The sequence below is a fragment of the Mauremys mutica genome, chromosome 1 (assembly GCF_020497125.1).
Source record: "Mauremys mutica isolate MM-2020 ecotype Southern chromosome 1, ASM2049712v1, whole genome shotgun sequence".
Taxonomy (NCBI): Eukaryota; Metazoa; Chordata; order Testudines; family Geoemydidae; genus Mauremys; species Mauremys mutica.
Window position 1 is genome coordinate 213,404,676 of NC_059072.1, and position 25,823 is coordinate 213,430,498.

Genomic DNA, 25,823 nt, shown 5'->3' on the forward strand with positions numbered 1-25,823 from the left:
CTAGACCACAGCTAATCATCTACAATTCCCAGGCAGTCCAGTACCATGCTCAGCTTCCACGCTGAAATGGCCTGCTCTCATGACACTCTCTACATATTGCATTTCCTACGTCTTCTCATTCTCCTCAGACCTCCTGAATGAATCAGACCAGGGTTAGGTCCATTTTGCTACAATTTAAAGATGTCTCCTGTAGGATTTCAGACTAAGCAGATGACAAACCTCTGTGTGGAATCACCATGTAATATAAATCCACAGACAGTGGTTGCTGTATGTATACGTGTGTCAAGTGTGCCGTATGCATATGCATGTCAGAGTACCCATGCAGTACAGCTGCACTGGCAGAAAAATTAATAAGGCTCAGAGTCCAAGGTACACAATGCTTTGGGTAAGTGTGCAGTAGCTTTCCAGTTCTGCCTGCTTTACACTAGCCACTTTACGCATTGGAAGAAACACTCTGATGCGGATTCCCATTCTGAGACTCATTTGTCTTACAACTGGCCTGTGCATCATCACCAATACCATCCGGTGATTTCAAGTCTGCCTTATCCACAGGTGCGGTGGCCTTAGGTGGTTTGCAAGCAAAGCAGAGGTACTTGAAACACGACAGCAAACCTTCTGAAATACTGGATGAGAAGAGCTTTTTGCATGGGTGGCAGAACTGATAGAACACCAGCATGAACAGGATGGCCATGCAATAGCCAATCAGCAGCTGCAGGACTAATAAAGGGGCACACACGTACAGGTAGACGTCTGTTTTATAGACATACCACAGCAAGAGGAGGAAGGCATTCTCAATGAACCTTAGCATATAATATACAGCCAGTTGGTACCAATTTTGGGATTTGTTAATTAAGTCAGGATCATTTAGCTTCAGCTGCACAGCTGACCAGCAGAACATGTTAATGCCAGCATACAAGAAGGTGAGGAGGCACAGTACAATGGTCGTGCCCACCCTGGTCAACGCCTTCTCTATGTTTTCAGGGAAAGGAGACTTGCTTTGCCAAAAGAGAATCCAGGGGTAAAAGAAAAAGCCAAAGAAATTCAGGAGCACCACAGGCAGGACCCAGATTTGAAGCACAGAACTGAAAAGGACCAGGACTACAACCCGGGTGGCAATCTCAAAGCTTCTCCAGAGGAATATGCAGAGGTAGGCTGCAGCTTTCACGCTGACATCATAATCATCATACTTAATCTTAATGGCAAGGATGTTGCAGCGTAATGCACCATATACAATCGACAGCAGAGAAAGGACCATGAAGATGCCTGGGAAAAGAAAAGATTATCAGAACCTTCTGTTTTAGCAAATGTTAAATGAAACACATTCAGACAGTACAAAGCAACTGGAAAGCTGCTTTAACAGGGGAGCCAGGGACTTCCCTTCTCTAGGGCAGTGGACCCCAAACTGTGGGGCATGCCCCCTAGGAAGTGTGGAGGAATGTTTTTTGGGGGGGGTGCAGTGGGGCCCAGGCCAGCCCTCACAGGGGGTGGAGAGTGCCACCCAGCCTTGCTCTGCCCCCAGCCCAGCTCCCCAACTCCAGATACAGCTCCACTCTATCTCCAGCCCAGCTCCGGCCCCAGCCCCAGCTCTGCTCTGGTGCCAACCACAGCTCCGCTCTGCCCCCACTCTGTCTAGGGTTGTCAACTTTCTGATTGCAGAAAACCGAACGTCCTTGCCCCACCCCTGCCATTTTCACCCGGCTAGGGCAGAGGGTTGGGGTGCGTGAGGGGGCTCTAGGCTTGGAGGTGGAGCTGAGGTGTTCAGAACATTGGAGGGGGCTCAGGGCTGGGGCAGGGGTTTGGGGTGCAGAAGGGGGTTTGGGGTCTCACTTACCTCAAGCAGCTCCCAGAAGCGGCTGGCATGTCCCTCTGGCTTCTACATATAGGAGCGTCCAGGGGACTCCGCACACTGCCTCCATCTGCAGGCACTGCCCCCGCAGCTCCCATTGGTTGCAGTTCCCAACCAATGGGAGCTGAGGAGCCAGCTCACAGGCGGGGGCAGCACACGATGCCCCCTGGTCACCCCTGCGCCTAGAAGCCGGAGGACATGCTGGCTGCTTCTGGAAGCCTCGTGAAGCTGACGGCATTTACAGCCAACTGGACTTTTAGTGGCCCAGTCAGCTGTACTGACCAGAGCCGCCAGGGTCCCTTTTCGACTGGGCGTTCCAGTTGAAAACCGGACACCTGGCAACCTTAGCTCTGCCCCCAGCCCAGTTCTGCCCTCACTCGCTCTCCACCCCCAGGCCAGCTCCACTTCTAGCCCCATTTCCTTCCCCACTCCCCAGTTATGCCCCCAGCTCCACCTTCAACCTAAGCTCCTCTGCTGAGCCAACTGTGCAGTAATGGGCGGGAGATGCAGACAGAGGCCATTACTGGTCAGCGGGAGAGTGCCACAAGAAAAGTTTGGGCACCACTGCTCTAGTGGAATCCCTAGGTCGTATGCAGCCATTCTACACCACCTACTCCTGACCCCGTCCTTTCACTGACGTAGGGGGTGTGGTCACAGTGGGTGGGAGCATCACCAGAGTGCACTGTGCTCCGGCAATCCACGGCTGACAAAATGGCCCCCATGCAGTTGTTCCTGCCAGCACAAGTTAGAGCCTCTGAGGTTATTCCAGTTTCTGCCAAGGGCTAAACCAGCTCCTGGACAGCCCCAGGATTGGGGGATGAGGGGAGCAGAAAAGTAGCAGAAAGCAATGTCTGTCCCACTCTCCTCAGAAGGAAACAGAGTCTAGCAATTGTGGTCAAAACATACTACATCACCCTTACAGAGGGAGCCCTTCTCCCTACCAAACTTGCACACTAAAAACAAGGGTGAACTTGGTGGCAATTAATACCTAATTTATTTGACCATGAATGGAAAAGATCTAACTAATTACACTGTGTGTGGTCAGTTGATCAGACACGGATCACAGGTTGTTACTGGCACCCTGCCCACTGTGATCATAAAGGTTACTTGGGGGAATAACCTTTGGGCATGGGATTTTGGCAATGGTGCTCCATGTCCTATGGAATCAACCACCCATCAATTAGTGGCTAGTGGTAGGCTGAGTTAGTTTTTAAAATCACAGCTCACAGTGCTGTATGTCTGATGCTACTTTTATCTGACTGTAAATTAGGAAACACCTTGAGACATTTGTAAAAAAAACAACAACCCCAAACACTATGTAAATGCTTTAATAAAATAATACTTTGCAATAGCATAGTGCTTTTCAACCTAGGATTTAAAAAAGATTTACAAAGGTACTATTCTCCCTATTTTCTAGATGAGGAATGCTGAAGAAACCAAAAGCTTTAAATTGTTTTTTCCAAGCTCTATTGTTTGTGCAATATCTATCTGTCTGAGGTACTTATATGGCCCCTCCTCACTGTAGTATCTGAGTGCGTCACAATCTCTCATGGATTTATCCCTCACAACGCTCATGTGAGGTAGGGAAGTTTTACCGAAGGAGAACTGAGACACAGAGACTTGCTGAAGGTCACACAGGAAGTGTGTGGTGGAGCTCAGAATTGAACCCCCGTGTTGTGTCCAAGCCAGCACCCTACCCACGAAACCTCCTCCTTCTCCTTGTGGAAAAGATATACGTGGCATCGACTGAACATTTATTCACCTGACTACATTTTATTTTCTTTATTTCTCTGGCTCCCCCAAAATTATAGAACCTGCCAGATTGAATTTAGAGATGCTGACTTGTAGCTATGGAAATCCATCTTTCTGCATTTCCCCCACACCTACTATGATTGATTCCTCAAGTGAAGGGGCTTCATTGTTATTTAAACGCTGCAAAGAGTGTTTGGTATCTGGCACCTAGAGTGACAGCAGCTGGCACTACAGCAAGACTTTGTGTTGCCAGGATGAGCATCTCCTTGCAAAACTCCCAGGCACTTAAAGCAGCAAAGTGCGGCCTCTCGTCATGAAAATGGAGTTCGGAACTGTCATGCAGCATCTGAACTCAGTGTCACATGAAACTGTGACAGCAGCATTTTGATACTCCATAATATCAGTTGCTAAAGTGCTTTTTTAGCTGACTTCAGGGATTTGAGCTGTGAATTAAGATACTGAAAAAATGCATCAGCAGACTCAGATAAACGAGAACAGAGTTTCAAACCTGATGCCTAAAGTTAAGACTTCTCACTCTATAATTAGGCACCTAAAAATATGTGGCTTGATTCTTCAGAAGTGCTGAGCGGCCACAACACTGCTGGGTGCTGCATATGTTTGGCATCCATGAAAATCAGGCCACTTTTATTTTGGTGTTAAATTATAGATTTAAGACAAGTTTTAGGCAATCATGTTTGAAATTTTTAGCCTTAACCTTTGCATTTTAATACATGGTAGTGTTTTAAATGCAAACAATTAAAGTAAAAACAATAAATGATACAGTCATTTCTTTTAGAGTTTAGGAGAAAATATTTGCTGAATATTAAACTAATTGGTGATGCTATAGCACATTCTATTTTATTAGATAAAATAAGATAAACAGATTAGGTAGATCTTAATTGTCATGTCAATTATTTTAATTTAATGCTTAGCAACCAATGCTATCTGCAACCTTCAATTAGTTTATGTTTCATTATCCTACAAAAGGACTGTATTCACTTCTTTATTACAGCTATTTAACCATGATCATGAGGTTCTTCTATTTGAAGGAATTAATCTCTGAACATGACTCTGTAAGAAATGGAACTATTTTAGGATCTTGGAGTAACTAGGGGATTTTTCTTGTACATTTTAACTATCATTGTGTTTTGAAACATTTCTCAATTAATTTGAATAGAATGTCTGATAAGGAATTATCCATGTATCTAGACACTGAATATCTGTTTGTAAGGCCGAATAACAATTACAATTGTATATTGCAATATGCATGTTCCATTACGGGGAAGGATTTCTCCTGTAAAATGTATTCTGTATTTGCTTGTTTATCACTTGAATTTTTAGCATTTTTTCCCTTAAAAACAAATACCTATGTTTTGTACATGGTATGAGGATTTTTTAAAACATCGTCTCCTACAGAATACTGGCCAAAAGCAGAACAACAAGTGAACACAGTTATGAATACCAATGAGAGCCCATCCTTTCAGCACTCTTAGAAATCTTTTCTCAAGTTCAGAACTGGCTGTGGAACCACAAGAGCAAATAACTTTTAAGAGCTAATTAAGCAAAACATTATGTTTGTAATTTTTTTAATAAAGCGAATGCTCTCACTAGAACTTTTTCCCGGCTCAGAAAGATTGCACTGAAAAGCTGCCTGCCACCTGTTCGACAAGTTGCAAACGTTCAGAACACTACCTGGTCCCCCTTTAGTGAGTCAAAAGAAATCACTTTGGCCCATTTGCCCTCACAGCTCCTGGAAGCTACTTCCTATTCTGAATGGGTATTTTCCCATTGGTAGCAATCATGTACAGCATCAGGTTGTAGCCCAAGCTTGCTCTATACCTGAAGTCTCATGCTTTTAACAGCCTACCTGCCATCAGTCCAAATGCCACAATCAAGCCAGTGGGAATGGTACTGTGGGGCAGCCAGAGAAGAAAATGTAAAGGAGTAACATTGTCTGCAGTGGACATGTCTCTGGCTCAGCACCTACTATGAAGATCAGTGAGGAAGTGAGGGGATGATGGAGTCAAAGATTTTTCCCCTGAAGCTGTCCTAAATCCCTCAACAGCAGTGCTGTGTGATAAAGGATTCCGCTCTCCTTGGAAGGTTGGGGCAGTATTCTTTTTAAGAACCAGTGGTTTGAGTGACACGCTACTTGCAGCACAACTAAGTTTTTGTTTTTTTAAACCACTTCTGGTTGACAAAACCTGTCCTTTCCCACCTCTTAGTAACATGAGGGTGACTGCTGCCCTACGTGAGTCATACCATGATATGCTAATAATACTGACACCTGGCTGAGCCTAGCCACTAAATCCAGAATTTTCAATCTTTGGTCTGTACAGTTAGTTACCTAAACCTGTGCTCAGGACACTCTAAAAATAAGGCCACTTATTTTGGTACCTAAGGTTTGGGACCCAGATGTGAAAATATGGTCTAAATCCATAATTTCCCTCTTTAAAAACACTTCTTAATAATACTGAAAAGTATCCCACACCTCTTTAAAATGTTGTCCTAACTACTGACAAGGAAGAGTTCTGTGGTTGACAGCTTGCTGGGATAGCAGAATCTGCAGAAGCATTTAATATATCTGGCATTGGCAACGCTGCCGCGAAATCACATACTGCTTCTCCATCCTTGCCAAAAATCCCAGTTTATATTCACTAGGATTGTCATGTTGCAGAAACAAATGTGTTTCAAAGGCCATGTAATCAGATACTGCATCTTTTCATAAGAGTTCTAGTCACAATTACCACTTTCTTTAACAAAATCTTTTTCAAAAGAAGCTGTTATAACAGTAGGGAATCCATCCGTCCATCCAGGGTAAGGGAGTTAAGAGATGATCCCGTCAAAATATACAGTAATTGCAGGTTATTTTAACTCTGTTGATGACAGTCTAAGCAAGGAGATGAAGTACTGGGGCATGGAGAATTAGTGGAGTGATGTGGTGTGTGGAGAACCTTGATGTGCTACAGCCTGTGCCATGAGCCTTTCTGTGACTAATTCATGAAGCTTTATTTGAGCTCTCAAAACACTTTATAAATTTGGGTAAGTATTGTACAAGTGAGGAAGAAACTGAGACGAAAGACATTCTATGATTTGCCCAAGGACACACAGCAAATCAGCAGCAGAGTGATGCATAGAACTGAAGCCTCCTGATTCCTAACCCCCTGTTCTAACCACTAGACCATGGTACACCCATGTTCCCACCCTCACCCACGTCACTGTGGTACCTTTTACAAGTACTACATTCAACCGAACAATTTCAACAAAATAAGCTGTGAGCAGATAAACAGCACCATATTTAACTCTCGGTATAAGAAAGTCCTTCTTGTCCTTGATTTAGGTCCTCCTCAGTATTCCAGCTTATGAGAAGAGGCACCCATGGCAACATGCATTAATTTAGGGGGGGAGGGATAGCTCAGTGGTTTGAGCATTGGCCTGCTAAACTCAGGGTTGTGAGCTCAATCCTTGAGGAGGCCACTTAGGGATCTGGGGCAAAAATTGGTCCTGCTAGTGAAGGCAGGGGGCTGGACTCAACAACCTTCCAGTTCTAGGAGATTGGTATATCTCCAATTATTACCTTAATTTACAAACTAAACAAATGCACTCTGGCCAACTTTCAGCCTCTTTAAAATGGGTTTAAGTCCAGATTTGAAAGTTACAAAGAAATAAGACCCAAATGTCTGAAGGAAGGATAACTGTCTGTGAAGACGCAGGGGCAATGCTTTCCAAGTAATCAGTCCATCCCTTTCATTCAGTATTATATAGTGACACTTATCTGCTCTAGGCCACTCCAAAGCCAGGCATGGAGGGGGAGGATGTGGCATGCATGGTAGCTGCTGGCTTTGGCTGAGTGGAGGAATTTGTTTATGAATCAGTGATTTAGAACTCTGTGAAGTTTCTTGACCATTTGGTTTTAGTGAACATACCAATTGTCATTGTACTTGTTATTCTCTATCAATCTTAATGACCCAAGACAGAGCCTTTCTTCTTGGTGACAGTGACTAGCAGCCAACAGTACTAGTGGGGAGAAACAACCCAGATGACCTTTCTGAAGCAAACGACATCTGCAGATCAGCACTTGGAGCCCAAGTGCTAATTATGTTGCTCAACGCAGGATACTTCCATTCTGTTCTCATCCCCATGCCATGGTTCATCCTGCATGTGATTAATTCATCTTAGCTGTCAGGCACAATGAAGTAGCCAGAGCAATGCTTTGTCTTTCAATAATCTACAGCTATGTGCCTAAATAAGCACTTTGGGTGCCTTTAAAAATAAAGCTGGCAGCTGCTTAAGATGACATAATATCACTATATGCTGATTAATTCCTCAGTGCCAGCTGCTTTAGATGCATTCATGCTGGTAATGGACATTACACTGTGAAAATCCAGTTCCCTGTACAAGTAAATCCATTGTTTTTGCGAGGCCTGGAAAAGGAAACTTCGTTTTGGCTGTTTAAAAAGTACCATTGCCAAACGCTAATTGACTAGCTTTGAATAAGTAATTTGTTCAGTGATCTTAGTCCAGTCTCTTGTGACCATTTCACTATGTCATAATGTCAAAAAAATTCAGTGTGTACTCCCAACATGGAAAAGCAGGCTGCTGCCAGTCAGCAGTGAGGTACTTTCACAGATATGTGTGGAAAGCCTGTATGCTGTGTGCTTTCAGTACACCTGGCCATAACTCGATCAGTCTAAATTTCACTCTTTCAATCTCTTTGCATGCTGAGCTGCACCTTGTAACTAGGGTGCATCACCTCTAAATCAGCACTGTTGTATTGCTAAAGAATGCAAAGTTATGTGCATGGGGTCGTAGACACATAGCTTTGCTGGACGCACAGACTATGACTTGAATTTTTTTAAAGCATCTTTTGTCAGCAGCATCAGCACACCTGCCATATGGGAGGTCCTAGTCTACAGTCATCTCCGCCTACTTGTTTTCTGTGCAAGGTGATACAAGGAGCATACAGTGTGATGGGGGAAGTGCCCATTACATCCTAAATGAACACTTCAGCTCAGTCGACAGACCACACTGGTTGCATGCTGTCATGCAACACAGGTGAGAAGTGTAATAAAAATGACAAGGGGTCAGTTGATGGTCAGTGGGGCACAATCATCTGCCTCTCTGACCATCAACTTAAACCTACGTTTCATACTTAATGAGTCAGTGAGATCAGGGCCATCCTTACCCATACGCAAAGTATGCAGCTGCGTAGGGCACCAGGAAATTTGGGGCACCACATTTCCTGGTGCTCTGCACAGCTGCGTGCTGCTCCAGCCCCTGCTCCGGCTCTTCCCCAGGGCTCCCGCCCCTGCTCCACCCCCGCCCGCCCCATACCCACCACAGCCCTGCCCTCACTCCCCTGAGGACTCCAGAAGCAGTCGAGCCTGCACTCACCAGTAAGTAGAGCAACCCAGCCCCAGTCTGCTCCGCTCCCCTGGCTCCCAGCCACGCTGCTGGCGAGTGCTGGGGCACGGTTCCCACCTTCCCCAAGCCTGGGAGCTGGGAGCGCAGAGCAGACTGGGGCCAGGTCACCCCACTTCCTGCAGGAAGTGGCCAGCTCCCCGCCCCCCCATTCCTCCTGGAGGCCTGGGGCAGGGCCCCACACAGCCCCACCCCCCGCAGAGGCCTGGAGCCAGCTCCACCCCACAGAGGCCTGGGGGCTGCGAAGGGCACCAAAATAGCTAGGGACGGCCCTGAGTGAGATGACAGCTGCCGCCAGGGGCGGCTCTAGCAATTTCGCCACCCCAAGCACAGCGGCACGCCGCGGGGGGCACTCTGCCGGTCGCCGGTCCCGCGGCTCCGGTGGACCTCCTGCAGACGTGCCTGCGGAGGGTCCACCGGAGCCGCCTGCCGCCCTCCCAGCGACCGGCAGAGCGCCCCCCGCGGTATGCCACCCCAAGCACGCGCTTGGCGTGCTGGGGCCTGGAGCCGCCCCTAGCTGCCGCCATCACAACTGTCCTCACTAGTGAGCCAGAACCTGCATGTGCATACCTGCCCTCTCCCCAAGTTGCAGATAAATTACAATATTCAAATAAGTTGTTACATGGGGGTCTTCTCGAGGCTTCCCCAGCTGCGAAACACAAAGGTGCGTAGCCTGCCTGGGCTTCTCAGCCACAGGAGCCATTCAGTAATCTGGCAGGGAAGCACCTTTGCTGAGGCAGCCACTTAAAGCTCACACAGCTGCCCAAATCCTTCCTCTTCTTACCTGACTGGACCTTAGAGAACGTCAGCTGGGGAAGCACAGGCCCATGTCCTTTTGGTGCCACAGCAGACGCAAGGTCTACCAAGGAAGAAGAAATCCTTTAAGGTTTCTCTGTATGTATTTCATTTTATTTCTTAAAGTAGTAGTTCTTTGTTCCAGCATGGAGAAAATATGCTCTACCATATACCCAGGCCAAGTGTTTAATGGGGAACACAGGGCAATTTTTTTCTCCTTAAATATAGCTCAGTTCCTTTGTCTCCTTGATAAGCTGTCTCCTTATCATGCCATGATCTACAAGATTGCTTTTTATACAGCACTCAAAAGTGCTTTCAATCAAAATTTGATAGGGTAGAGGAGAACCTGGGTGCAGTACAAAGTAACAGCTGGCTGAAACCCACTGGAATGTGCCCAGCAAATGAAGTTGTTTCAAACTTGTTCCTCCAGCTGAGGCAAAGGTAGGCAGCTCAGCAGAGAGTAACCTCTGATCCTCCAACTCTCACTCCACCCATATATAGATTGGACACAAACTATACATACCTCTAGCTGCTGTGATCTCCTGCTGCAGGACACATATATACAGCTGAAGTGTCAGCTGAGGTGCAGAGCCGAGGAAAGCCTGGATCACAGATGCCCTGCTGAAGGCAGATCTATGTGTAAACAGTTTGCCTTCAGCCTGGCCCACTTCCTTCTCAACTTCTTCTGAATGTCCATCTTTAGGCATCTGCCTCTTCTTGGTGATGCTGACATAAGGCTCTTCAAATCTCCCCGCATGAAAGTAAATGTAAAAGACTTCCACACACCTGGAAGTAAATCAACAGATAAAGAGTGATAGAAAAAAATCAAGGGTCTTCCAATAGTCTTAACATTCTAAGGCCATTTTCACAATTGCTAATACTGTGCGCCCTGCTCTCTGATAACCAATTTATTCCCCAACTTTACTGTGTTATGACTAGGGCTCTACCAAATTCACATCCATGAAAAATGCATCACAAACCGTGAAATCTGGTCTTTTGTGTGCTTTTACCCTATACCAGAGGTTCTCAAACTGTGGTCTGCGGATCCATGAGTCTACTCACCAGGGTAAGCATTTTCAGGATCAAGCCTTTGATTTTATTAATGACCCAAATTATAAGTAGCTGTCATCTGAGTTCTAGATTTGTGATGGGGAATTATATATCCCAACCTGAAAGCAAGGAGCCATGACAGACAGACAGGTGCATTATCTGACCAGTACATCCCACAGCCAGTGGAGATTACTACTATTACAATTCAGTATCTATAATTAAGGCTAAGATTTTGTCATGGTTATTTTTAGTAAAAGTCATGGACCGGTCACGGGCAATAAACAAACATTCATGGAAGCCGTGACCTGTCTGTGACTATTGCTGCCGCGGCTCCATGGTTCCCCCCACAACCGTGGTGGCTGGGAGTTGCAGGATTTCCCCTCCACCTACAGTGGCTGGGAGCTGCAGGGTGACCATATTTCCTAAAGAGAAAATGGGACACCCCAGCCGTTTGCCCAAGGCATCCCCCTCTTCCCGCACGAGGCTGTTGCCTGTCGCTGGAACCCTGAGGAGGGCCCCCTCAGGAGTCTGTCACCTATCGCTGGAACTTTGCAGGGGGGCCCCCCATCACTTGTCACTGCTATTGCCTGTCGCTGGAACCCTGCCAGGGCCTCACTGGCTGCCAGCACCAGAGTCCTGCAGCCCCTGGGGCTGAAACAGAGAATGTCACGGAGGTCTCTGGAAATCGTGGATTCCGTGACTTCCATGACCTCCATGACATAAACGTAGCCTTACCTATAATAAAACTCTAGGATTGTCACTCTGTCTGCGTGTCACTCAGGCTTAAAATATCTGAGAGTCAGTGTGAAGCAATTGAAACAGCTACAAGCATAGTGGAGAGTTCTTTTTGTTAAGAATATCACCAGTCTGAATCATCACTAGGATTTGTGGTCTGTTAACATATAATTTTTAAAGGTCTCAGCCATTTTGACTTTATGAATTATATCTATTCAACTGCATGGGCTTTCAGCTACAATAAGGCATGTATCTATACCATTCCAAGAATCCTAGACCATTGTGCAATCTCAGGTAACTCAACCAATCACCACCCTTACTCTATAGCTAATTTGTATGCAACAATTTCATTGGTGGATTACCTGGCCCAACTGCCACCGTTCTTCAAAATCACCCGCCAATACCACAACCAGGACTCACAAAAGCCCCCGAACACATATAGCCCCTCACTGCAGCATATACCCCACATTTGCCAAGCCCACAATGTAACACTACTTTCCCAGCATCACACACTCATTTGCCCACCCTCACTTATACTTCCCATAGAACTGTAACCATGGGTCATCACCAGGTTGAATCATCACTGAATTTGTAGGCTGTTACCATCCAGTTTTTAAATTCTCAGCCATTTTTAGCTTTTTTTAGACAAATGACTTTAAATGACTAGTTAGAAAGTACATTGAAGAGCTCAGATTATCCCAGTGATGATGCCTCTCCTCCCTTGAGCCCTATCAGCAGCAAGATAGGAAGGGACTTCTGTTGGTGAGCAAACTACAACTGTATTAATATTAATATTCCAGTGGGCTGCTCCAGAGAGTAATGTCTGTTAGAGCTTGAAGCTGACTGGAAAGTCTGTATGTTTTAAAAAAACAACCCATGACTGAGAATGCACCAAATAAAACATTTTAACAATGAACTGTAGAAGAGTTTAGGCTTTTGAAGAGTGCCTGCTGGTCAGGTAGACCAGGAATATTCAAAGAAGCAAACTAAAACTTCTGTTCTCTGGGTTGTGTTGGGACTCTCTAATCCGCAGGGACAGGAGTGGGGTTAGGAGTCTTGTTTTTAAATAAACTGGCACACTGTTTCCCTATCAGAACCACAACTAAGGGCAACACATGACAGCAAATGCTCTGAACCAGACTGTCCATACCTGGTGTGCTTCTGTGTACCACCACTAAAGCATTAATGGTACCTTTTCTCTAGTAAAATGCAATTGACGTCTACCCCTCACGCCTGAGAGAGCATTACTGCAATCCTTCCACTTGGAGACTGAGTCCCAGAGCCTCAGAGGTATTTACGTGCTTAACTCCCATTGATTTCAATGGGAGATAGGTGTCTCAATACCTTTGAGGATCTGGGCCTGAGTTACTTTCTTCCTTCACACAGACCTAACTCCTGTCCCAATCACAAGCAACCCATGAGGCAGAAAGTAAGCAGCATTTCTTCATTCCCCTTGCACAACTTCTATTCTACAATCCCAGTGTTAGTAGCTGGGGCCAGCAAATGAAGAGAAAAGTCACACATGAATGCTAAATACACTATAAGCACAATTAGACTAATCACTACAAAAATCACAGCTAACTGTGCACTAAGCTCAGCTATGGGTAATATTTTTAAAAGCACCCATGTAACTTAGGAGCCTAAATTCCAACACTTAATAAACCATTCAGGCTCATATTTTCAAAATTGCCTGTGCGATATGGAAACTCAATTCCCATGAATTTTAGTGGGTATTGGGCTTCCAAATTGTCAAGCTGAAATTTCCAAAGGCGCCTATCTTTTGTTCTTGCAGTTCACCACATTTAAGTTTGGGTATAGCAGGCATTTCTCTGATTGTAGTAGTACGTGAATTTTACAGCCAGAGGGGAATTTTTCAGCAAAAGAATTTTTCTTCTGGAAAATGCTGATTTGTTGATACCCAAAACTATTTGCAGAAAAGGGTGGGTTTTGAACAATTTCCTGTGGTTTTTTTTAAGTTTCTAAATTGTTGAAATTGGATTAAAAAGTTTAATTTTCGGTTCAAAATGACTTTTTGTTTTGAAATGAAAGTTAATTTAAGGTATATATATAAATTAAAATGTCAAAATTGAAATGAAATGTTTCAAAATTATTGAAACAAAACATTCTGACTGACCTGATCCAAAAAATGTTTGGATTTTCAATTAATGATTTTTTTTGACATTTTGACTTTTCATATCAACTCAGAAGCAGAAAAATTTTCCACATCTTGAAAATTCTCATGGAATGGGAAAACCACCCAACTGTAGTGAATTCCTTGCTTCTTTTCTGTCAGTGTTTATGTAGATACAGTTTTGCACACAAACAAAATGTTTAATTTCTTTCTATTGCGTTAAGTACCAAAAGTTTGTACTTCTGACTTCAATGGACCAGGATTTGCTCACCAGAGGGAGACACCTCCCTCCAGCCCAGATTTATGTGTGTAAGTCCCTTAAGGCAGGGGTCCCCAACCCCCGGTCCGCGGCCCGGTACCGGTCCGCGGCCTCTTACAAACCGGGCCGCGAACCGACCCAGTGGACCTCCCGCAGGCGTGCCTGCAGGAGGTCTACCCGAGCCGCGGGACGAGCGCTCCCTCCGCAGTCATGCCTGCGGGAGGTCCGCTGCTCCCGGGGCTCCGGTGGACCTCCCGCAGGCATGACTGCAGACGGTTCGCTGGTCGCGCGGCTCAGCTGGACTGCCCGCAGGCACGCCTGCGGGAGGTCCACCGGCTCCGGTTGAGCTGCCGCAGGCATGCCTGCGGGCGGTCCAGCTGAGCCGCGTGACCAGCGAACCGTCCGCAGTCATGCCTGCGGCAGCTCAACCAGAGCCAGTGGACCTCCCGCAGGCACACCTGCGGGAGGTCTACCCGAGCCGTGGGACGAGCGCTCCCTCCGCAGGCATGACCGGTCCCTGGTCCTGAAAAGGTTGGGGACCCCTGCCTTAAGGCATGTGGCCTTATCACACACCCCTCTCCTCTGCATTTCCTAGTGGCTAACCTAGGCAGCTTCCTGCTCAGCTTGCTAGTGTAAGAGGACTGTTATCCCCTTACTAACATACAGTGGGGGTGTTTTGGTTAGCTCCCAGTACCAAAAGGGGAAGGGTGGATGGGAAATCAGGACCCTGAGACTGACAGTCCCCAGGGGCAATGGGGAGAGGCCAACGCTCCAGGTCAGCCTGATTGACAGGGCAGGCTAATCAGGGAGTCAGGAGGTCGGGGGCGGGGGGGAGTCCTGTCCTCCATATGAGCTGGAATTGCCTGATGAGACAGAGTGGGGCTGAGCTAAGGAGAGAGCAGGGGCCCAAGCTGAGCTGGGGAGCAGAGCTGCAGCCCCAAAGCCAGAACACAGCCCAGAGTGAGCAGACCTGCCCTGGGAGCAGAGCTGCAGCCACCTGAGCCAGAGGGGCCAGAAAAGCAGCCCAGGAAGCAGGTCAGAGCTGGGAGCAGAGTCACAGAAGGAGCCTGCAGGGCAGCCCTGTGCTGGGAGCAGAGCTGTAGCAACCAGAGCCAGAGGGGCCAGAGAAGCAGCCCAGGGAGCTGGAGGCAGAGTGGGGCAGTCTGGAGCTGGGTATGGTGAGCAGCTGGGGAGAGTGAGGGGGACCCTGGGCAGTGGGCCCAGCACAGAGAGATGCCTCAGCCAAGAGGCTCTGCAGGCCAGACTTGGAGGGGGATCGTAACCCTGACAGGGCGGGGGCAACACTGGGAAGAAGGGTCCTGCCACCTAGAGCCTGAGAGCGTGTGGCCACTGCCAGAGCAAGTGTCCAACCCACAGCGTCCCTGCAGCACAGCCAGGGCCTGAGAAGGAGGCCTGGGACCTACAAGAAACAGACTGTGAACTGCCCTGACATTCCAGAGACACTGTTTGTGATGATCCCTGCCACAGAGCAACGTGATGTGTTTTCCTTTAACCTTTCTCATTTTTCCTGATTTCTTTTTAAACTAATTGTTAATTAAATAAACTGTATTACTTTAAATCATATGTAATGATCAGTGGGTCAGGAAAGCATCCAGTGCAGAGAGAGCACCCCGGAGTGGGGACACCTAGCCCCTGACGTAGGTGACCACAGCAAGGTTGGGGGTTGAGCCCCCCAGGAATCTTGGGCCCAGTCTTGTTGGGGTTACAAGGACTCTGCCAGACAGGAGAGTGGAAGGGGAGTCCTCAAGGGCAGGGAGGCCTCTGGGTAAAGGAAGTGGGAGCGAGGACTCAGATCCATTTCACCGGGGTAGTGTAGAAACCAGGAAAGTTCCCCACAATAGCGGGACCATTCCCCCACTTACACTAGCCTCTGCAGATCCCATTCTTAGGTGCTTAACACTCTTCTGCTTGTTATGTATAGAGAGCCTGAGCACCTTACTTTGGGCTGTTAATTCTACTAGGTAGCATGCTGCCTAACATTTAAACATTGTAATGTTCAGCTTAAGACCCCTTTGTGGATCTAGTCCAGTGGTTCTCAAACTTTTATACTGGTGACCCCTTTCACACAGCAAGCCTCTGAGTGTGACCCCCCTTAATAAATTAAAAACACTTTTTTTATATTTAACACCATTATAAATGCTGGAGGCAAAGCAGGGTTTGGGGTGGAGGCTGACAGCTCGACCCCCCATGTAATAACCTCATGACCCCCTGAGGGGTCCCAACCCCCAGTTTGAGAACCCCTGATCTAGTCCCTTTTCTCTTGGGTGCCACCTGTGGCAATGTTTGGGAGAGTTGATCACTATGGTACAAATAATAAAGGGAGAATTTCATGAATCCCAGAGTGATAGCTCTGATTACTAATTATCTGTATTGCAATAGTACATGGGAGCACTAGTCGTGTACCATTATGCTGTGGTCTGTACAAACACAGAACAAAGAGACAATCAGTTAATTGGATGAGATTTTACTTGGCCAAAGTGCAATTTGAGGTTTTCTCCAGAAAAGAACATTAAACCTTCCATTGAAATGCTTTTAAGTCACTTTGCTTTTATAGTCTCCTTCAGTTTAGGTGTTAAAAGTGTCTCCATTTCAAAGAAGAAAATTCTAAATAAGTGTAAGTACCTTTTCCAAGCATTCAACAGAATAACTGCATTCACAAAGCATGACATCAACCTGAAGTGCCACAGAAATCCCAGACAGTGTCCTGCAGTTACTTCGTCCCAGTCAATTACATTGAAATGTCTCCTTTCTCAGACTTGCCTATATCTCAAAGACTGGAGTCAGGTCACTGGGTGATATTGGCAATATTACTCTACAAATCACGTTGACTGCTTATAGACAAACTGTTCCTATTACAGAGGGGAAAATTAAAATTGGCAAAAAGCAAGTATATGCTCTTTCATAACACAAACATTCTCTCCATGAACAGGAAGGCTGCTAGCTATATGATGTCCCTGTTGTAAGTAATTTTGTGACAGAAAATGTCTAGCTAATATAGGTGGTACTGAGGATGACACAAGAAGCAGGTTTATAAAATATACTTATTCTGTCATGTGCAGGAACCAAACAGGGCTAGATCATTGTAGCTTGGCAAGCCAGTATTTTTTCCAGGTTGCTGCCATCTTGTGCTCCAGCATCTGAGCTTTCATGTGGAAATAAATAAATAAATAAATAAAAGAAGGAAAGTTAATCTCTAACCTTTCTGAAGGTTACAAAGAAAACCTTCAAAATGTGAACTGAGCGTCAGCCAGTGAGCCAAACTTAAAGTGCCCAGCAAAGCACACATATCATATGCTGTACGTCAGTGTCAGCTAGTGAGAGTGGCGTCTCATTTTGACTTCTCAAATGGGCAGAGTTTGGTACTGGAGCAGAACTTGGGGCAGGTCTACACTACAGGGTTAAGTCGACCTAAGTTATGCAACTCCAGCTACGTGAATAATGTAGCTGGCGTCGACATACTTTAGGTTGACTTATTACGGTGTCTAAACTGCACTGGGTTTCTCCCATCGACTTACCTTATACTCCTCGTTCCACTGGAGTACTGGAGTCGATGGAAGAGCGATCTTTACTAGACCCACTAAATCAACCCCCAGTGGATCGATCGTTGCAGCATCAGTCCATGGTAAGTGGAGACAAACCCTTGGAAGAGTACCTCTACTTCTTTTTTCTATCCCAATTCGACCCTTGAATTTTTACAGTATATTTATTTTATTCAGTTTGTAAATTCCTAGAGATAGAGTTGGAAAAAACCCTCTTCTAAAACAAGGCAGCAGATCACTCTGCCATGCAAAGAGACTTGAAATTAGACAAAGGTTTCTAACAATCAGAGGAGTGAAGTTCTGGAACAGCCTTCTAAGGGGAGCAGTGGGGGCAAAAAACCTTACTGGGTTCAAGACTGAGCTTGATAAGTTTATGGAGGGGATGGTATAATGAGACAGCCTACAATAGCATGTAGCTGCTCAGCAAATATCTCCAACAGATGGTGATCGAACTCTAGCTGGGGAGTGCTTTAATGTCATTGCCCCTTTTGCCCCACCCCCGGCACGACGGGGGGCACAAAAGGAGCAGCTGCCCTGGGGCTGGCGATTTAAAAGGGCCTGGGGCTCCGGCTGCTGCAGCAGCGGCTGAAGCCCCGGGCCCTTTAAATCACTGCTGGAGCCCCAGATGGCGCAAGCCAGGCAGCATTGAAGGGCTGGCTGGGGGATGCTGACCCCAGCCCTGCCTCTTCTGTCTGAGGCCCTGCCCCTCCGGGGGCTGGAGCCGGTCCCCCGTACCGATAAGTCTTTGGCGTTACTTTCACCCCTGATAATGAGTGAAAATACCATGTCTCTAGAGAATGTAGAGGTTATCAATTCGTTCTATGTAAATGATGAAATATATGATAAAAGCATGCTGCAAAATTTCTAGGTTGTCTTTAAACTGGTTATCTAGTTCCAGAGTGTAGCAATACAGGAACACTGCAACCTCCATGGAAAGGACAATATTTCTATAGGTCCATGCTAATTACTTGCATTATGGTACTGACAACACATTGCAGAATGCATACCACATAATATAATTTAAGACTCACATGTTGTAAACAAACATTTCTTTAGCTTTATTATTAAAACACTTACAGATAATTAAAAGAGGGGGGAGGAATCCTGACCCCTTTGATATCAATAGCAAAATTCCCATTGACTTCAATAGGGCCAAGATTTCACCCACAGAATTTTTAAAATTTTGATTTACATGTCACTGTTTAAGCTATTTTTTTTTTGCATAACTTTTAGCTTAGGGATTGAAAATTGATGAAGTCAGATTGGTTTCTGTTCATAGTCATTTTCACTTTGATTTCATTGACAATTTTTTTATTGTGGAAATACTGCTATTAGTTTTAGGTTTTAGAAAATCTAGCATAAGAAAACTTAAATTTTGGGCCAAGTTTAAACTGACAGTTTCTCGTTAAAATACAAATCAAATCAACAAGTAAACAAAATCAACCAAATTTACAGAAGAGTTTTCAACAAGTTTTAAAATCTTTGAGGAAACCCCTTTTATTCTCCATATAGAAATATTATTTCCTTTTCTGTCTCTTTCTTTTTCATTGATTTTTGAAAAATGATGTGGCATCATCATCAACAGTATACAATGGCATCATCATCAACAGTATACAATGGCATGATAGAGCCAGCATGTATGGCACAGATAAAGACATTGTAAAGAGTCACACAAATAAAAGAAAAACAGCAAATATTTTGTTATGGGCTTATATCAAATGATCTAAATATTCTTCTTTCTAATATTGTTTCAAATGGCACTTTCAACTCAATATCTCAAGTGGAATTTTTGGCTCTCCTGTCAAACAGAACACGTTCTGGAAGAAGTGAAAGCCTTGAGAATTATAAATACTACAATATGACTGGAATCATTACCATAAAACATTTAAATTAAGCCACTCTAGGAGTTTCCCTTTGCTCCTGTGAAGTCATTTGGATCTATGTTACTAGGTATGCAGAAATTTGCAGTAAGATATAACTTACCCAGTCACTACAACTATCAAACTGCTTATCTCATTCACAAAGAGTCAAGCAACTTTAGAGAAATGGGCCTTGTCTGTACAAACAGAAAACAGCTTCTAGATTCCATCAAAACAATAGCCTCAGTGAGGATCTCACTGTATAGGAGAGAAAACTGTTTGCTTGCCACCTGGCCTTCCTTTTTTATTTCCATCCTGTGTGGGGGGACCTCACAACCTATTTTCGTCAGTGCTAAGTGTTAAGATTGTGGATTCTGAAGGTTAGCTCCCTGTGTTTGCTTTCAGGGCAGCAACATGACCATTCCTGAGAGACTGAAAAAATAAAAATTAAAGCATATTGTACAGCATTAGTGTTACTTTGATTAATGCAGGTGCATAAGCACACAGCAGCCTCAGTCAGCTTCATACCAATAGAATGGGGGGGTGGAACAATTTTTATGGGGGATGGGTGCTGAGAACCATTGAACCAAACTGTAAACCCGTATATAATGGACCCCCCACCCCCAACTCCAGTTCCAGCCTCAGCCTCTAGGATAGAATAGCTATAAAAATTTAACAGACTAATGTTTTGGAGAGGGAGAGATTGTGCAAAGAAACACACAACATGCACAGATCTAGTTCATATGGATAGACATGGCTGAACCTACCAGCAGCATCTCTATACATACACAACAGAGATGCGTAACGAGAGAGAATGTATACATATTTGTGTCTCAAATACAGAAAGGTAACTGTGCTTCCATCTCAGGAACACAGCTGTATCTAAAACACAAATCTGAAGACTAGGCAAATGTTACACATACCAGTATGTGCAATACATTGCAAACGTACACACCGCTGCACCCGCGTGTATGATGCACAAACGCCGAGAGCTCGCTAGCCTACTCAAAACGAAAAAGACGCAGAGAATAAGATCCACTCTCCAGGGCGCCAGAGGAATAGCTCCGCTCGAGGGACTCGCGCACTCGTCCGCTCTGGGCAGCCCCCAGGGAGAGCCCCTGGCGCGCAGCAGCGGAGGTGGCTGGAAGGGCGCGGTGGTGCTTTCTAATGAAGGAAATAGGCAGGGCAGGACTCGCCCCCCCCCCCCAGGCCAGCAGCCCGCCACCCACCTGACAATGGGTCCCAGCTGCAGGATGTGCAGCAGCAGCACCAGGGGTCTGTCGCGGCTCACGTCCCGGTGGATAAAGACCAGGTTGAACTGCACCAGCACGCAGGGCAGGAGGGCGAAGAGCAGGGTCAGCGCCTGCCAGATGCGGTCCCCCGCCGAGCGGTAGGTGCTGCTCAGGTACAGGGCGGTGCCCGTCTCGGCCACGAAGAGGAGCAGGGAGACGAGGACGGAGCCGGGGAATTTCATCTCCTCCCGTGCAGGCGGCCCGCGCGCCGGGCGAGTTATCTCTCTGCGGCAGCCGGCTGGGCAGGGCCCCCGCTCCGCCCATCGCCCATCGCCCTCCGCCGCGGGGCTCGGGCCGGGCGGCCGCGGGGCTGCGTGCGGGGAGAGCGCTGCCCGCTAGGGGGCGTCCCCGGGCCCGGCGGCCGCTGCCCAGGCACCTGCGTCCGGGGTCTCGTCCCCTCGCCCCCAGCAGGGGCCTGCCCGGGGCCCGTCAGTCCCGGCCGGGGAGCTGCGCCGCGGGCTCGGGGCCCCGGGAGAGGCAGAGCCTGCCCGCTGCGGCAGGGCCGGGGAGCAGCCGCCCGCAGCAATGGCAAAGGGGCTTGGGTCAGCCCAGCGGAGAGGAGCCTCCCCCCCCCTTCCTCTGCGGCGCTGCTTGTCAGGGTGGGGCGCGGGAAAAAGGGGCAGCCCCCCCCCACCTTAGGAGCTTTATTGTAGTTACCGCCCCAGCCCCCCCTCCCCCCCCCGCACAGGGGTGCCCGGACAATCTGTGTAGGGGGGGTGCTGAGAGCCATTGAACCCGTCCCCACTGTAAACCCGCTCAGGGGTCCCCAAATTCTTTGCAGCGCAACCCCCTCTGCCAACAGCAATTACTACATGAGCCCAGGAGGGGGGACCCATGCCTGAGCCCCACCACCCCAGGCAGCCGGGGCCAAAGCCAAAGGGTTTCAGCCCCAGGCAGGGGGCCTGTACCCTGAGCTCCACCACCCAGGGCTGAAGCCCTTGAGCTTTGTCCCCTGGCGGTGGGACTCAGGCTTAGGCCCCAGGGCCCTAGGAAGTCTAATACCAGCCCTGGTGACCCCATTAAAATGGGGCTGTGACCCACTTTGGGGTCCTGACCCACAGTTTGAGAACTGCTGCTATATATGATGCAAACCACTTCAAGCTAGGGGGTGCAGCAGCACCCCCCCCACACACCCTTAATTCCAGCACCAATGCACCTAGACAGTTGGTTAAAGATCATTGGATGATGGGGCATCAATTTTGGTTGGACCTATTCCTGGAGGTTTCATCACATGACAATCTTTAATGAAAGATCAATCTTTAATTCCTAGGGCTTATCTACACTACCGCATGAGGTCGATCTAAGATACGCAACTTCAGCTATGTGAATAGCGTAGCTGAAGTTGACGTACTTAGATCCACATACCGAAGAGTCTTCACTGCAGTAGGTCGACAGCTGGCGTTCTCCCGGTGACTCTGCTTGCATTTCTCGTTGTGGTGGAGTAGTGGAGTCGACAGGAGAGCACTCAGCAGTCGATTTATTGCATCTATACTAAGACCCTCGCTGGATCGATTGCTGCCTGCCGATCCGGCGGGTAGTGTAGATAAGCCCCTAGAGACTCCAAGACAATCCTGGAGGGTTGGGAACCGTAGTTGGGTGAGAGTTTCTGAAGTTCAAAGCTGATCCTCATTCTCCATTTCCCACTGCACCATTTTCCCATGTGGTTTGTCAGACTAAGTATGCAGGGACAAGGAGAGGCTTCGACGGGTGTCTTGCACAGGGCTGTGAACTTAACATAATGTTGGCACATTCCCGTGGGGGAAATGGAAGGTTGTGTTAGCTTTGACCACTCACTTCAGTCCTCACCAGCCTTTGGGAAGGGGGTTGGACCCAGTTCCAAGAGTCAACCTGCAAGGATTGCCTGGGTGAAATAAATCAGAGGTGGCAGGTTCATCTAGGCTGACCTGGGCTGAACTGCTAGCAAACACCAGGAAATCAGATTGATGGCCTACGTGCAGGAACAAAAGCAGCCTCTGATTTTGTATGACAATTTTCAGGTGCCCAACTTGAGACACTTGAATGCAGTTGGCGTTGTGGACACTCCGCTCTCCTGAAAAATCAGGCCGAAGGTGTTTTAAATTGGCACCTGAAAGCTGTATCCACTTTTGAAAGTTTTAACCAAGGTTTCCCTAGTTTAATCTCTCTCATAATGTAACGCTGATCTCCCCATTCAGCCACTTTTCACTAGCTTACCATGTGCATACAAATTCCTGCAGTGCTTAATTTGTGGCATCTCTAGGCTTGGCAGTTCATAGCCCCGGCACCTCACTTGCTACTTCAGTTATGAATGTCAAAAAATTGTTTGAGCCCTGGTACCTCTTTCATTACAAATTAAGCACTGAATTCCTGAATCCCTTATGGCGTGTCCATAGGGCTTCAATAAAACACTGCAGAAACCTTAACTATGATTTATGGGTACTTGTGGAACCTGGAGACCAGTTGCTGAGGAAATCTATTTTAAAAAAAGATTACGATGAAATGGGAATAGATTTCTGACCTTTTGTCCTGCTTTTGACAGCTTTGGGGGCTGCAACCTATTTCTCTTTTGGAAAAATAAACAGACCCATAATTCATAGTACAGCAATACTAGTGGTAGAAATGGTGAAAGCTGTAGGGTAGACAGGCTCAGGACCTTGCTGCCAAACCCTAAGGTAGTGGATTACAGTTCTGAGTTTTCAGAGCAACAAACACCAGCAAATGGGTAGAGAAGTGTAGCTTCCCAGTGTCAGAGCCTATGCCTCCTCAAATGATTATTTTTCCAACTGCAGGGCCTATGTCTTATGTGTTTGTACAGAACCTTGCACAATGGGTCTCTTATCCTGTTCTCAGCAGGGATGGGCAAACTGCTTCAGAAAAGACCTCATCCATTTTCTCAAACCAAATGCCAGCTTTCATAGATTATTAGATATATGTCTCACCACAACCCTCCTCTGCAGAAGCCCCAGTAGGACCGATCCTATGTTTGCTTTCACATGGTCAAAAAACTCTTCATCCTGAGAAGACTCCACAGGTGTCTCCACCATCAAGGGGACTGATATTTAAATTAGTGCATAGCAATTATAAGGTGTTGTCTCTGCTAGCAGAGACAATCATTAACAAAGTTCATGCTGAGAAGGAAAAATGGTGGTTTAGGGCTTTCATTGTGCTCTCTGCCAACCTGATGCCACACTAATAATGTAACAGTTTAATGAACCCATCTAGTAATTCAAATATTTCAAATGCCCAAAGTGAAATGATGCTTTAAAGGTTAAGATCATTAATTCTTAGTTGGTCTCCTATGTGGCAGTGACACCCACTGCTATTGGATGATGGCACATACTTTCTAACAGATGAAGTTTGAAGGTTATAAAGGCGATGTGATGGCTTTAAAGAATATTATCTAACAAACAGAGCAATTGGAATTGTCTCAGTTACTAGGCAAACTGCACCTCTGACTCTTCCTGATCTGTCCAAGCTCGCCCCCTCTAGCTCTCAAGCCTTGAGGCATCACCAGTCTTTCAGGGTGGAATCATGTGATTGTTGCACTCTCACGCTGGGCCCTGGGTTGCAAACGTGATTTACCTCAGCAGGTCTGAGGTATGTCCAAACCCTGCAATTCTTTCCTCTCCAGGGTGACAACAATAGTAATCAGTGACCAAACGGCCTTCTTAAAGCAAAGTATCATTTATTTAGACCCCAAGCACTTCAGAGAAAACATATCTTAACAATAAAACACACTACACGCATCTAGCTTACTGGGTCTTTGTCTTCCACACGGGGACCCTAGAAGGACTAGCTCCCTATAGACTCTTCCACTGATCCTCCTTCTCAAAGCTCACGACACGCTCTGGACAGCTGCAGAGACTCATCACCCTTCACAGGGACCAAGACACTTTTTAATTGTTTAACATTCTTTGATCTCTCATCTCCTGCCACAAAACAGTGGTGTCACTTCGGCTTACACCCTCGAAGGATACCACTGTCTTTCAAAGGGTGGTTGGGTGCTGTTGTAGGAAAAGCTATTGTGTCACCTACCTGTACAGAGCTACTGAACTTGAGCCTTATTAGAGTATAACAAAAATTCCAGTAACCCCAATGTCCAATAACTTGCATTTACTGACCAGGTCACAGTGTTTTTAAAATTTTATTCATAACATTATTATGTATCAGCTCCAGATCTGCAACAAGTATTAGGAGAAAAAGTGATAACTGTCTTTTGTTTGGGACATTTCTAGATCTGCATCTGCACAGGCAAATCTGGAGCCCACAATTCACCACAGTTCCATAATTTGTTATTCCACGGGTGGTAGCTCAGATGGATGCTACAATGAAGACGGGGCTCAGGTGTATTTTAATACTGTGCCATCTAAATGTTCTTCAGAGGGGAAGAGAAGGTGCTCTGAGGATAGGGGGAGGGAGGACGTGTGTGTGAAATTTAGGTAGGCTGAAAATATTTGCCTGAATTGGAAACTGACCAACACAGCAAGGGTAACATCTCTCTACTATTATGAAAACTGCCATGGGATCTCTAATGACCACAGGTAATCCAGACCTTAGTTTTACATCTCATCCAAAAGACCTCTGCTCCAGCAGCACAGTGCTACCAAGAATTGTACTGGGACATTGAGTCAGCACTGATTTGGAGGGAAAAGTGGTACCTACAGCAAGTGTTCTCAAGAGTAATTAATCAGTTAATACAAATATCCATAACATTTAAGTTTAGGCTTTTATTGTAAGGCAAAAGATAACCACAGCTTTTATATTAACAATGTGGGTATACATAGATTTTTCTCTATTGCTGCTAAGCCAATATTATTAACACTGCTTTAAAATGCTATAACTCTAGCACTTCTGTTAGTGCATGTATAATCTACAATGCAAAACTAATACAATAAACGCATCTTGAAAGATCACCGTGTTGCCAACATTATAACATCAGGGTGTTTTAAACCAATAAGGTGCATTTCTACAAGGGTAAAATCAATTTTAGTTCTAAAGGAACTGCACCACGCTATGGCTGTGTGTAGGTGTCAGAGAAAAAATGAAGCTAGGACACACCACTTGCTTATTACACAAGAAATGAATACCATATATCATATGCTGGAATATAGCAAATGATCACTAGATATGAAATAATATCTATG

The 25,823-nt window shown here is 46.3% G+C and overlaps 1 protein-coding gene across 1 annotated transcript; it reads right to left on the reverse strand.

Annotated features, from left to right (window-relative positions):
• Positions 1-433: 433 nt before the first annotated feature.
• On the reverse strand, positions 434-20,882 carry XK (X-linked Kx blood group). Its single transcript, XM_044989175.1, has 3 exons — positions 20,638-20,882; positions 10,338-10,600; positions 434-1,263 (listed from the first exon to the last, which is right to left on the reverse strand). The coding sequence occupies exons 1-3, from the start codon at positions 20,880-20,882 to the stop codon at positions 434-436; spliced, it is 1,338 nt and encodes a 445-aa protein (XP_044845110.1).
• Between the last annotated feature and the right edge of the window lie 4,941 nt (positions 20,883-25,823).